Source organism: Lucilia cuprina, chromosome 6 (assembly GCF_022045245.1).
Source record: "Lucilia cuprina isolate Lc7/37 chromosome 6, ASM2204524v1, whole genome shotgun sequence".
Taxonomy (NCBI): domain Eukaryota; kingdom Metazoa; phylum Arthropoda; class Insecta; order Diptera; family Calliphoridae; genus Lucilia; species Lucilia cuprina.
In genome coordinates this window covers 35,151,839-35,165,622 of record NC_060954.1, presented here as the reverse complement: position 1 = coordinate 35,165,622, position 13,784 = coordinate 35,151,839, and the positions used below count along the sequence as shown (strand labels likewise).

The window sequence follows — 13,784 nt, the reverse complement described above, 5'->3', positions numbered from 1 at the left end:
AATGTTTACTGGACACATTGGAAGGCTATACCATAGATACTCGTACAAGCCGAGAAGGCTCAAATCGGCGGCGGCTGGCCGCCGGTAATATTTTGCAAGCCGCACCGCAGTCGACTTCTTTCGGCTCAAAAGCTAAGCCGGCTTAAACGTAGCCACTGATAAAGACTGGAATTGCACATGCATTTCAGAAAACAATTTATCTTATACACGAATATTAAATATGTCGTGAACTTCGAAACACTGATTCCAAATAGAATTTCATAGTCCAGCAAAATTTATAATCAAATATCCGTAAATTCGCAACACTGATGGCTTTAAACTTTAGTTCTATATTGAAGACCCAATAACAGAAATATACTACCGTTTAACTAATCACAACTCTAGTTTACAGGCAGTCCGTAAAATACCTAAAGGCATAAATTTGATTAGAATAAATATAACACAAATATCGATTAACATATTTACCGACATCCAGAAGGACAGATAGATGGCAACGACGGCCTATGTTTTGTGCTGAACTTTTTATACCCTACATCACTTTAGTCCCCACTCCACATATCGCAAATTTAAAGATATATTTATGAAATTTGGTTTGTACAAGGACGAACGCAATTGAAAATGTTTAAAATCGATCAATTATTTCATCTAGCCCCCATTCAACTAGCTCCCACTGTTAAATGTCCTATAAGTCTAAATGATACTGCCTAATTTCGTAATAATAGGACCTTATTTGACAATAGCTTCTATTATAAGTCACTTACAAACACTAGTATCATGATGAACATAATTTTCGACAATTAATTTTATAAGGATTTGAACAACTTTTGCCCTCTTAGGCAAAAACTAAAAGCCGTGATACACGTTTGTCAGATCTTACAATGTTGTCAGTAAAATGTTCAGAAATTATTACGCTGTCAGAAAAAGCAGTACTGACAACATTGCAAAACAAAATTTGTAAGTTGGCAGTGTCATTAGACATTTTCTGCACATTTAACTGTCAACGTTATAAAATCTATCAACCGTGTACTCATAGCATAAGATTCATATAATTTTAAATAACACTGTCGATTTTCATAATAATCGGGCCTAATTTGACCGTAGCCCCCATACAGAGTCCCCTTCAGAAAATAATTTGAATGACCACATTTCACTTGTACAAGTCTGATTACAGTTTCTTACTTGTTTTTACCCACAAACATTTCCATGAAAAGGGCCAATAGTCAAAAGTATTTAATTCATGCGTTTTTTTAATTAACTCTTAAAAACTTTTTCTTTTAAAATTATATTGAAACTTTCTTAATAAATTTTTGTTTTCAAAAATAACCATTAACAAAATAAAATTTATAATAACTATATTTATCAACTATTTATAACAACGACCAATAAACTCAACCGAACATTCATTAACATTTAGATGAGAAATATAAATAACAATAGTTTTCAGTTCCAGCGAAGGGGACATGACAAATTAGTTCGGTAATAAAACTTAAAAATAACAATATTTTATTATTATAATAAAAAGAAGAAATATTTTGTATCAAACGCACACAAACACTTTTTTAACTGAATAAAAAAAAATATCCTGGCAAAAATAAACCATTGAACATTGAGTGAAAATAACAACAAAACTTAAATAAATAAAAGTATATTATGGACTTGTACAAAAAAGCAAAAAAAAAATAACTGTTGTTGTACACTTTGTAATAAGCGTTTAATTCCAATGTTTACAAGCCAAAAGTAATAAAACACGCGACAATTTTCCACATCCATTCGAACTGCCGAACGACCAACCAACCTAACAGTCAAACCACCAAACACACTTTAAGGATCATAAACTACACGTTGGCAATGATTTTAAACACATTTTTCTTTCTTTATTTTTATTTTTATACAAAATGTTTTTATATTTATACCCTTCATGTCACAGATGGGTTTATTAAGTAAACCTTTTGTAATTACTACAATTTTCATTTACGATCTCATAGAGAATATTCTCGGAAACCTTTTGGTTGCAGCAGCCGATAGTTCTATAAGTATCTGTTGAAATTGAGTTTAAAGTTGATTTTGAAAATTTGCAAAAAATGGACCTTAAATGTCCGAAAGGATATCAAATGAAAGATATTTTGAAGAACTTGCCAACATGATTCGTTAAATTTGTCCAAGTATTCTAAGTTAAAGGGTATCTAATATTCCATGTAGCAGAACATAATAACATTTTACTTAATTTTTGTTTCGAATGCTCGTAACTTGTACAAGAGTCAATTGGTTGGCTTTATTTTTAATGTTGATGCTGTCGTTGCTGTTGCTTGTTTTCATATGAATGAATGGATGGATGACACAAAAAAGAAGCATACATATTCAGTCATCCAATTGCTCAATCATATGTACATTAGGGTTCTTCCAAATAAGGCATGCACTCGGCATTTTGATTTTGGAATATGAAGAAATTCAGTTGGATATGAGCGAAAGGTCCAGTTTAAGGATCTGTCACATATTTATGAACTTAAAATGGCAAAAAGCTTCTGTAAACTGTGACACCGATTCGAGGAAGAAAAAATAGTAGTTAGAATCGTCATCGTACCATACATTAACACGACACCATTCGGATTTTGTCAGAAGATCTTTGTTAAGTAGAGAAAGTACTTTGCGTGAACACTCCAGCTATATTATATCTGATAATGGTTGATTTACTTCCGAAATGCATAGTCCCACAATCACCCTTCTGTAGGGTATCTGTTGTCTCAGTAGCAGCATTGATTTAACCCAAATTATAGATTTTACGCGTATCAGCCAAGATTCTCTTCACGTAAATTTGAGTTTAAACAACAGTCATCACGTGTACCCCGAAGGATCTCTGTGGTATACCGTTTTTCATGGTACCAGTTTATGTCATTCCCTGTTTCGACCCCAAAATATCGTATCGGTATCAATCATAACAACTTGAGCGCTACAGATCTATGATTACGCTCGTTTTAATTAATTTATATGTAGACTCGGATAATGACGTTGATAAACCAAGTCTAAACTGTTTTATCATATATCTTAGGTAGAAATAAATTCATCTGACCTTGGGAAAAGTTTGCTTTCTTATGTTGAGATAATGTGACAAAGGATGTAGGTATTTCCAAAGTCAAATCAAGTCCAATAATTGGCCCGACAAGTTCGGTGGTGGGCCTCATCCATATTTCGCGTAGCATGAAACAATTAAATCCTGTTGAAAAGGCAACAGCACCAGAAAACTTCCCTGAAGTAAGAGGTATACTAAATCAGAACTAGTCTCCTGGAGGGCTAAGGAGACTTTCCCATTACCATCTTACATCGGTTACATCCTCGTGTCACAACGATCTACGGGATGACGGACAATAACCATAGTGTCAACCTGAAAATTCCCCACCTCATAAAAAATCTTACAATGGTCCGTAAGAGGACAAACGGCTACTGGGTCGATTAAACCTATAATGTGCGCAGATGTCCCACTGTTATTATTGATGTTGGCTGATAAATTTTGTCACCAATTGTTGGAGAGTAAGATAATCCAGACATATATGTCATGGATATATCAGTCTCTCTTCCAATGATTTTATTGTTAAAGTAACGGTAAATTTGGAGTATGTGAAGGGTATATAATTCGGTACAGCCGAACTTTTAATTGTTCTTTTCACTAATTGTCGATTTCGTAATAGTTCCGAAATTGTAAACCCTATTTTAAAATAAGTTTCGAACAAAATTCAAAACATCTTACAAAAGTCCGTAAGAAGACGAACAAACAGATACTGGGTCGATTAAACCTATAATGTGTGCAGATTCAAGACTCTTTGCAAAATACTCCCAAAATTTGACGTCCCACTGTTATTATTGATGTTGGCTGATAAATTTTGACACCAATCGTTGGAGAGTTGACTTTGAAGTACAAAATATCTATCGCTCGTAGCAAAGAATTTTGTGTCGATCGATCTTACATCATCTAAAGATCGTTAGGTGATCTATTTCTAACAATTCCTATTCATTGGAAATCCGTAATAAGTTAAGATTTCAGTAGTAACAGTTCGTTTAATTCGAATACAGGTTATTAAAATTCTCTACATTTTATAGTACACTTCAAATTCGTTATCGACCAGAAAAAAACCTTTAAATATATTGTAAAATTGTATTGTTCATTTTCGATAGGTGGGAAACTTCTGCTGTGCTGTGTGTTTGAGTGTGTGACCAAAATATGGCCAAAAGTTACCACAGAGTTTGACAATAAAAATTGATTTGTTAATATATTATGTACAAATAAAAAATAAATAAATTAAATACAAAAACATCTACATTAATATACACTTGCAATTGTTGGGCTCACTTCAAGTTGTTTATTTTTTTTCTTGCAACTTCTATAAAAAATCCAAAAACTCATTTAAGAAATTTTTGCTAAATTACAGTTTTTAAAAAGTTTTTGCAATTTTTATACAATCACATAAAATTTATGCTCAAATAAGATAGTTTTATGGCCAATTCTTTTTTTTAGTCTCTAGGTAAAGAAAGTGTAATTTTGTATTTCTTAAGTGCAATTTGTAATTATTCAAAATCATCGTTTAAAAATACAATAAAAGAATGAAAAAACTTCTACAGTCTAGTATATGCTTGATATATGGGTTAACAAGAGGGAAAGATATATTTATGTGTTTTGTAATACAAAATGTTTTAATGTTTCAAATGTTTTTAGTTAAAAAATATATATTTATGTCTCTGTATGAGAATTGATGACATTTACCAAAACAATTACATTCAAATCCCATCCAAACTTATTCACATTCGCATACGTTTTCACTTACGCATTCGTGTGTTGAATTCGAAAATAAACAACCATTGAAATCCATAAACTCGTATGTGAATGGTTGTAAATCACCCTGGGTTTAAATAAATATACATGTATTACATTAAAAGGATGAGATAAATAAAATGTTTAGGATGTGAGAATGTGTGTGATTTTTAAATGAAAATAAATTTGTTTTATTTTTCGCTGAAGGTTTTAAATCTCAAATGTGTATTTGTCTAATTATCAAATTAGAAATAGTTTAACCTAATTTTAAACTTCATATCTTCTTTATATTTTTGGTAAGGGCAAACAAATTTGAGGTTAGAGATATATTCACGAGCATGGATTGTGATAATGTTGGGTTAGCTTGATCCGAAGAAATATGTATACTTAGAACACTATACGCTCTTTTACAGCGAAATATTGGTGGAAAGAAACCTTTTATCGTCTGATATTCAGAAACCCAGTTTCCTGAACGTAATTAGGAGGATTTTCGAAAAAAACCTTTTTCTGGGTTTGTATTTGGTTAATACTCTTTTACAGTTTAAACCTCTAATAGATTTTACCCAATTGCCTTCTGGCTGTCAGTAGATATGTTAACCTTTGTTGGCAGCATATTTGTATGTTGGTGGGAAGAAACATTTTACAATAGTCCCATATTTAGGATCTCAGTTTCCTAAAACTTATTATAATGGTTTTCCGTAAGAGTGTTATGTTCCCAAGTATTAAGATCTATTTGAAATTAGTTAAAAATGTTAAAACTTACAATATTCTTATGTAACTTACGCCCTTTTGGTTTTAAGAAAAAACTGTTTCATATCTCCGCAAGTAAAACAAAAACCGCAAATTTTTCTTCAAACACAAATTTTTTAATAAAAAATTAGTTTAACTTGAGAAATTTTTTTCAAAGTTTAACTTAGGGCATTTTGGATTTCATATTACGATTTGGTAAATGTTCTTTTACAGTTTAAAACTCTCTTAGATTTTACCTAATTACCTTGTGGCTGTCGGTAAATTTCCATATTAATATATTCAGTTTACACATTTCGTTATTACACGAACTTCTGTCTGGGAGTAAGTGCTGTAACTAAGTATGCGGTAGTATATTTCTGCTTCTGTAGAAATCGATGTCCGTTTTTTGTTCAGTGTTTCAAAGTTTCTGACATATTCTGAGCCTGGTATGCTATCGGATACCGCTAATGTTTGTAGCGTAGTTTCTGAGAAATCTCCTTAAGAAATAGAAAAAAGCGTAATTTTTGAAAGATAATCTGAAATTTTTACTCATAACTTTTTACGTTGTGAATCGATTTTGCTGATTTTCAATACCAAACTGCATAGGTTTAGCTTAACTTTAACGTGAGTGGATTTAGTAAATAATTTACACATGCTATCGCAACCTCAATCTCCTCAACAAGAACGGTCTTTGCAACAGTTTCAAGCAGTACCCTGTCCTCCGTTTATGCTCAAGAACTTCTCCTAAATCAAACAAGTAAGAAATAAACCTTTCTATTTCTCTAGTATTGAGAGTGCCTTTCGTCAGTTCGCCTAAAGTTAAGAGCCGTACGGACGTTTTCAGAGCCCAAGCTGCATAAAAAGGCCATGAGCATTAAATTGATTAAATTTAAAATAAGGAATGTTGTGACAAGTTGTAAACGTTATACTATCAACTGTTTTGTTATAAATAACACAGAAAAAATTATCGGTAGTTTATTATACCCTTCACCCTCGTGAGAAGGGTATATATAAGTTTGTCATTCCGTTTGTAATCTCTATAATATAATTTTCCGACCCTATAAAGTATATATATTCTTGATCCTTATAGATAGCGGAGTCGATTAAGCCATGTCCGTCTGTCTGTCCGTCTGTCTGTCTGTCTGTCTGTCCGTCTGTCTGTTGAAATCAGTTTTTAGAGGACCCCAGATATCGGCGAGATCCGAATCTTCAATAATTCTATGAGACGTGCTTTCGAGAAGATCGCTATTTAAAATCAGCAAAATCGGTCGGTAAATAACGGAGATATGAGCAAAAATCCGAGACAACCTCTGAAAATTTAATAAAAAAATTGTTAAAACAGCAACAAAAACACTGTACATAGAAAAAGATGTACACGTGTGTGTGTAGATATATTTGGTTTTATTCAGCTGTGTATTTTTTTGTATGTTTGGAATCCAAACATACAAAAAATACACAGCAAAAAAATATGATTTGCATTTTTTGTTAAAATAAAAAATTTTCCCTTTTGTTTTGCAAATATATTTTTTAATGAATAGAAAAAAGTATTTAAAACGTTTTCAATTATATGAGAGTAGATTGTGAGTTATTGTATAATAATTTTTTTGCGAATAATGTAAGTTTAAAATTTAAAACTAACACAAATTTTTTCCAAGTGCTTTTTAAAACAATTTTTTTTACGATAAACAAAAACAAAATCTACGTCTTGTCAATGTTTACCAGCAATGAATCAGAGGTCGAAGTCGACCGGCTTCGAGTCTTAGCTTAGCCGCCGCCGAACTATATTTAGTTGCTTAAATCGACTCAAATTTTTTTAATGTTTTTATTAACTAGACTGTAAGATCAATTATGTTTAAAATACACTATGGTGAAGGGTATATAAGATTCGGCACAGCCGAATATAGCACTCTTACTTGTTTTCAATTAACATGTTTTAATTTTCTTTATTTTTTATTTAAACAAAAACATTTTTATTTGTATTATTTATCCCGTTTTTTGAAATTGTTTGAAACTTATGTGTTAAATTTTGATTAATTTTTTAATTGATTGAAAAAATTTTTTGGCCTTTTTTTCTATTTTAGATTTATTTTTAATATTTCATTTTGAATTTTTGTGCTAGCAATACAGTGGACGTCCACTAGTACGAATTATATAGTGTCAGGCCCTTTCGTAGTACTGAAAAATTCGTATTATTGAACAACACATTTTATATGTTTAAATTCAAATAATACACATTAAATTTTGGATTTTATTTATTTTTGTTTTATTTTTCATGAAAAATTACATAACGAAACAAAATATAATAAATGTGTATTATTTCAAATAAAAGGGCCTTTTTTTGCGTATACGAATTGTTAATTTTGAAAGTATCGTGAGACCAATGGTAGAAATGAGATACAGAAGGTCTTAAATTTTAATGTTTTTAAAAATATGTCTGCCAAAGACAATTTGCATATGTTATTTTCTAAAATGTATTAAACATGTTCAGATTACATAAAACTTTTATTAGAAACTTGATTGGAATATATCACATTCAAAAACAATTCTATAATTTAAAATTTTCTCTTAAAAACTTGGAATATTTCACATATAGTAATGCTAATTTACATGCAGTAAATTGTGTGTTAGGACTTTTAAAAACAAAAAACACTTGTATTAAATATAAAAAAAAAACTTCAAAATTACTGAGCTAAAGGTGAATGATACCGAAATAATACAAATAAAAACATAATAAAAACTTCATTCATACGTAAATAAAACCAAAATTCCAATAAAAATGCGTTATTCGTACTATCGAACTAAAAATTTGTGACTTTATTCGTACTATAGAGTAGATAATGCAACAATTTTGCTATTCGTATTATTGGACATTCGTAATAAAGAGGGTACGTACTATTGGACGTCCACTGTATTTATAATTCTTAAATAGTCAATAAAATTTTAGGCATATAATATTCAAGTTTCTTGACAATTTACGAAACACTTTTTATGTTAAATTGTGACAATAAAGTGATAATTTTTGTAAATGCTGAACTCATTGTTAAAGGTCTAGTATTTCTTTAAAGTTATGTGTAATCGATTAATAATTTGATTGTTTTAATCACCTTCTTAAATGACTTTTAAATAATTCTCTATCAAACAGTTTAGTTTATTTGATTAATAAATTAATAAAAAAAAACATTTTTATATTTATTAAATATTTAATTTATACAATTAATGAATTAATCAATGTTAAATCATGTCTCAATTATTGACATTAATTGTTCTGATTAATTCGTTATTTGGAAAAAATATACATATATATTTTTATTTTTTTACAAATTTGGTAATTGATATCATCATTTTGGTTATAGGTGCAAAACTTGCTTCATACAATTATTTTAATAATTAAAACTCATTTTCAGTTTTTTCTGTGTAACATAATTTTTCTTTTAATGGGTTGTGAGTCGTGAAAGCTAAGCAATCTTTTGATTACTTTACTGATCGTAGATGCTTTGTAAAGATAAATGTTAACGTGCCTTCCGTCTCTGCTTCTAGACTTAAAATTTAAGTTTTAAAAACATATTGAGAAAAAAATTGGGAGATTGGACTTCGTTAATTGGCATCGTTAATTGCCACTTAATATATATTTTATACATATTGGTTTGAACATTTTTCCTAATATAAACAAAATTATTGTAAAATCAGTTTTAAATCAAGAAATGTCGGTTAAGCAGATTTGAAACCAGTTATTTTTTTGGCCATAATCGAATAAAAAGATGAGAATCAAAAGATCCCACGAGTAAATAAAAACAAATTATATTAAAGTTCAAATAACTAGAACAACAATATCTCGAAATTATTTTGTAATTGATTCACATTTTGTAAAATACCTTTCCAAACATTTCATTTTCTTCCTCCTCAAAATCAATGAGTTCATAAAATGTCTATCCAAGCAGGTATCTGAGTATATATTTTACATTTAATGTATTTAAAAAGATATAAATCATCAGATATATTTTTTTTAATATTTATAACAAACAATTTTTTTCTTACCAAGTTTGAGTTGGTTCTCATTGTCAACGTAAAAAAAGCAAACATACATACATTTACTCACTCACTCACAAACAAGTGATAAATGTATTTACCACTCATAAACATATGTGTTTGTTTGTGTTTATTTACATGTGAGTGTGTGTGTATAGTACTTGAAATGAAAATGTCAAAGAGTCAATTATCATAAATTTGAATATTTTGTTGAATATTGGATTTTCGAAAAGGACACTTAAGTATCGTTTTGATTATGTAAACATTGTCATTTAGAGTGTGAACTTAATTTAAACAATTACTATTAAATAAACTCATAATAAGCTGGGAGGAAATAAAGGGGCGGAAAAGCAAATCAAATGAAATGTTGTTGATTGAATTTTGTCTTTTGGTTAATAAGAACAAATATATTTATAAAACCATAGACTTTTCAACGATTTTAAGAGAGAAAATATAGAATAAATCATTTGACATCTTTGGAATGATTCAATCCAGATTCTTTCTTTAGCTTTACAACTATTAAAGGATCTTACTTTCTTTTTAAATTTAGAATAACCTGCGTTTTATATACATTACAAGTATAGAAAACAGGAAAATTCCCCCTTTGTCCCTTCACCTTACTTATAATCGACAATTAAATTCACAATTTAATTTCACTTTTTGAAATAAACTCTTGTCATTTTGTTTTTAGCATCAAATAGATTTTTAAAATAATTTTATTCAAGTGTTTATTTTTTATTGTTTGTGTTTTTTTTTCTTTCAACTCCCAGAAATTCTTCGAACACAAATTGATTTTCTTGTTGTTGGTGTTATTTTTTATGTGCTTTAAAGTATCCTTTATCAAGGACTAAAGACACAAAATATTTATTGTATTCTAATGTCTGTTTATTTATTGTTTTTTGCTTTTTAACTTTTATTTTCAGATGGAGATCCCATCAAACTACCAGACAATTTGGAAAGTTTGCCAAGAGCTGACAGTTTCCCGTCACAACGTCATCGTTGGAATACAAATGAGGTCAGTTTTGTTGTATTTTAAATTTGGTTTGTATGTATTTTACAGTCGCTGTTCCAAAAACACTATAAATACCAAAATAGTCTTCGTGAAAAAAACTAAGATTATTCAAAGTACAATCATTCAAAAGATTTAAACATCCACGAACATGTAGTTATACTTAGTGTAAGTTTAAGTATGTTCATGGTAAGTTGGCAGCATTTAACTAGAAGAATCCATCATCCATCCATCTGTTGTTGGTATATAGCTTTTTTTATTTTATTTAAATTTAAATGTTAAGTCTTATTTTGTTGTGTTCGTTTGTTGAAGTTTATTGTTGATGGCATTGACGACGCAAACACCGCTGCCATCACCATCATCACCTCAAAAAATCATGAATCCACAATGTGTTGACATTAACAAGCGTTTACTTTAAAAGTTTAAAGGTTTAACAGATTGCAAAGAAGACATTAACAATGTTGTGACAAGATGTCATAAGGTCTTCTCTTTATTTAGTTGTTTTTCAACGTTTTTATGTACCCTATACCACTAAACTAAGAAGAATATAATGTGTTTATTCTTTAGGTTTCAACACCTAAAAATGGTTCTTGAATAATTTTTCGAACCGATTTAACTTGAATGATTTTCATATATTTTCTTTATTTGGTTAAGAAATTTCATTTAAAACCCCATATATAGTCTATCAGACTAGTAATTATCTCACATTCACTGTCTAAAATGTTCACTTTTTTGTACATTACATACCAACGAGAACATTCATACTTGTTAAATTTTTGGAAACAACATAGTCCATAGCCTGCATTACATGGGACCATGTTGTGGATCATGTAGTCCCATAAAAAGTACTTCTGTGATTACTGTGATTACATTACAATATTAAATGGAGTATGTTTTTTACATATATTTAGATTTACTTAGTTTTGGACCAGTACCCTTTACACGCATGTAAAATGCAGGGGATTTACTTGAACACCTGACAAACCACAAGACGAGCTGGAGACGACTCACTATCATCCCTTAGAAAATTATAGGCGCAAACACTTTGCTCCAGTACTTGAGCTATATATTCCTGACCGGTAACTTCCGATATGCAAAAACCTCACTTCCGCTTTCAACCATGAATATAGATTAGTGTCTATTGATTCCAAAACAGCATCTACAGACGTAATCAAAAGCTTGAAATACGAATCCATGATATAAGCTAAAGTGGAGCTCTTACTTACAGAGAACGCAATGCGATTAGTCTCGTTTAAATGGAAAAAGATTCAAGGATATCACTTCAAATCTATCACCATTTAACTCTGCAGACTTTTCTTTTATCTGGTGGACTGAGGCTTTGATACCAACTCTTTCTCAATGCCAAGCCCCACAGTCAATATCGGCAACCTACCTTATCCTACGTTCAATCACAGTTAAATTAATTTCAATTATACCAGGAAGTGAAAAGTTCATATGGTAGTTAAAGCATTTTTGGCCTTTATTCATGGCATTAATAGTATTGTATGGTACTCGGCTATCTATTTTCTGACCATTATTTAAGTTCCGAGATGCAAAAACATTACTTTTATTCACAACCACTCAGATAGGATGGACTCAGTTAAGTCGGCAACAGCAGCATAGGTAGACCAAAACACGAATCCATCGAATAAATCAAAGGCTAGTTCTTACTCCCTCACTATGGTAAATCTGGTATGAACAGATTTAACCCTGGACATATATACCTGTACAATAAAGAAATACCTTTCATCCATCACCATTCAACATCTTACATACACTTTTTATACATTCAACACAAGGCAATGTCCGAAACTCTGAACTGCGGGCTACCGGTTCCCGTGGTACCAGATTATGTGGTTCTGTGTTTCTACCCCATGTCAAATCTTTCCGAGGAAAGTCCAAGCACACATTTTATCATCAACATTTTATAGAGATATTGGAAGCACCCGTTCTTCCGGGCTTAAAATAGCACTAAAATGGGGGAAAATTCATCAAGGTTATATGCTTCCGGTGGGCCGAAATTATACAATTCCAAAATTAACCACTACAAAGTTATGATTACGTACTTAAACAAGCTGAAATATAATATTTGGTATTAGATCCTCGTAAACCGTTCACAAAACAGTCGATCTTTAGAGCACTTAGTACACTTGACCCACTTGGATATTCAATTCCTTGCACATAATCATAATATATGAAATTATCAGTTCTAAAATAACTAATTCTGCATATAATTTTGTATATTTACTCAATACAAATTTCCTCTCTTAATTTTCTCACGTCTAAAACTTTGTAACTGTAAAACAATGAAAATTTACTTTGATTTTATTAATTAAACTTTTTCAAAACGTTTTATTTGTTTTTCTTGTTTTGTTGGTGTGTGTTTTTCAAAAAACAATAACTTTTAATATTTAACCTTTTGTTTGTTGTTGATTGTTTTTTTTTTCATTTTATTTTCGGTTACTTTATGATAGGAAATCATACAAAAAACTGTTTATCTACTGTTTAAATTTGGAAAAATTAAAACAATGTGGTTACCCGCACTCTTCTGGTCACATTTTCTGTGTTAAACCAATTGCCGGTAAAAATGCAACTATATCTCATACATACTCATACATATACAGCTTCCAGCTCCAAACTCTACAGCGGATAGTACAACAATTTTCGTAGTTTCGAGTTGTTTTGTATTGTTTGTTTTAACTGCTTGTTGTTGGTTGGTTGTTACACGACCAAAATAAGCGTGCGTAATTTTATTTATGTTTTGTATTTGGACACAATATTACATTTATTCATTCACATTCGCTTGCTCTTTGGATATTTACACGTGTAACCCAGTTGCTAGTTTGGCAGAATATTTGGGAATTGTAATATTGTTAAGATTTCACTTTTGACTTTTCTTGCTTTTTACGATGTAACACACTTTTTACAAATTAGTTATTGCCTATGCGACCTTCTGATAGACAAATGTTTATCTGCGATTAAATCATTTTCGATTTAAGTCAGAAAAAAAACCAGTTCTGTGAAGTTTCCTATGAAGTTCTGAGATTATGTCCAGGCAGGTTTACCAAAAATGTTTGGTCGTATTCATTTGCCGTCCTTCACCTCTCTATTTAGCAATACTTTCACCTTAGGGGAGGAATAGCAATTATTTTGTACATTGCATAAGCACGTTACTTGACCACTGGAGCTATATAACATCTCTCCATTGCTGCCCTGTTG

The 13,784-nt window shown here is 30.5% G+C and overlaps 1 protein-coding gene across 4 annotated transcripts in view; it reads left to right on the top strand.

Moving 5' to 3' along the window:
* LOC111689096 (calmodulin-binding transcription activator 1) overlaps nucleotides 1-13,784 on the top strand; it is a 117,792-nt gene that overhangs the window by 77,123 nt on the left and 26,885 nt on the right. For all 4 annotated transcript variants that reach the window (XM_046953842.1, XM_023451604.2, XM_046953841.1 and 1 more), the window contains one exon: nucleotides 10,480-10,571. In XM_046953842.1, coding sequence (XP_046809798.1) covers nucleotides 10,480-10,571 — 92 coding nt within the window. The remainder of the gene's footprint in view (nucleotides 1-10,479; nucleotides 10,572-13,784) is intronic.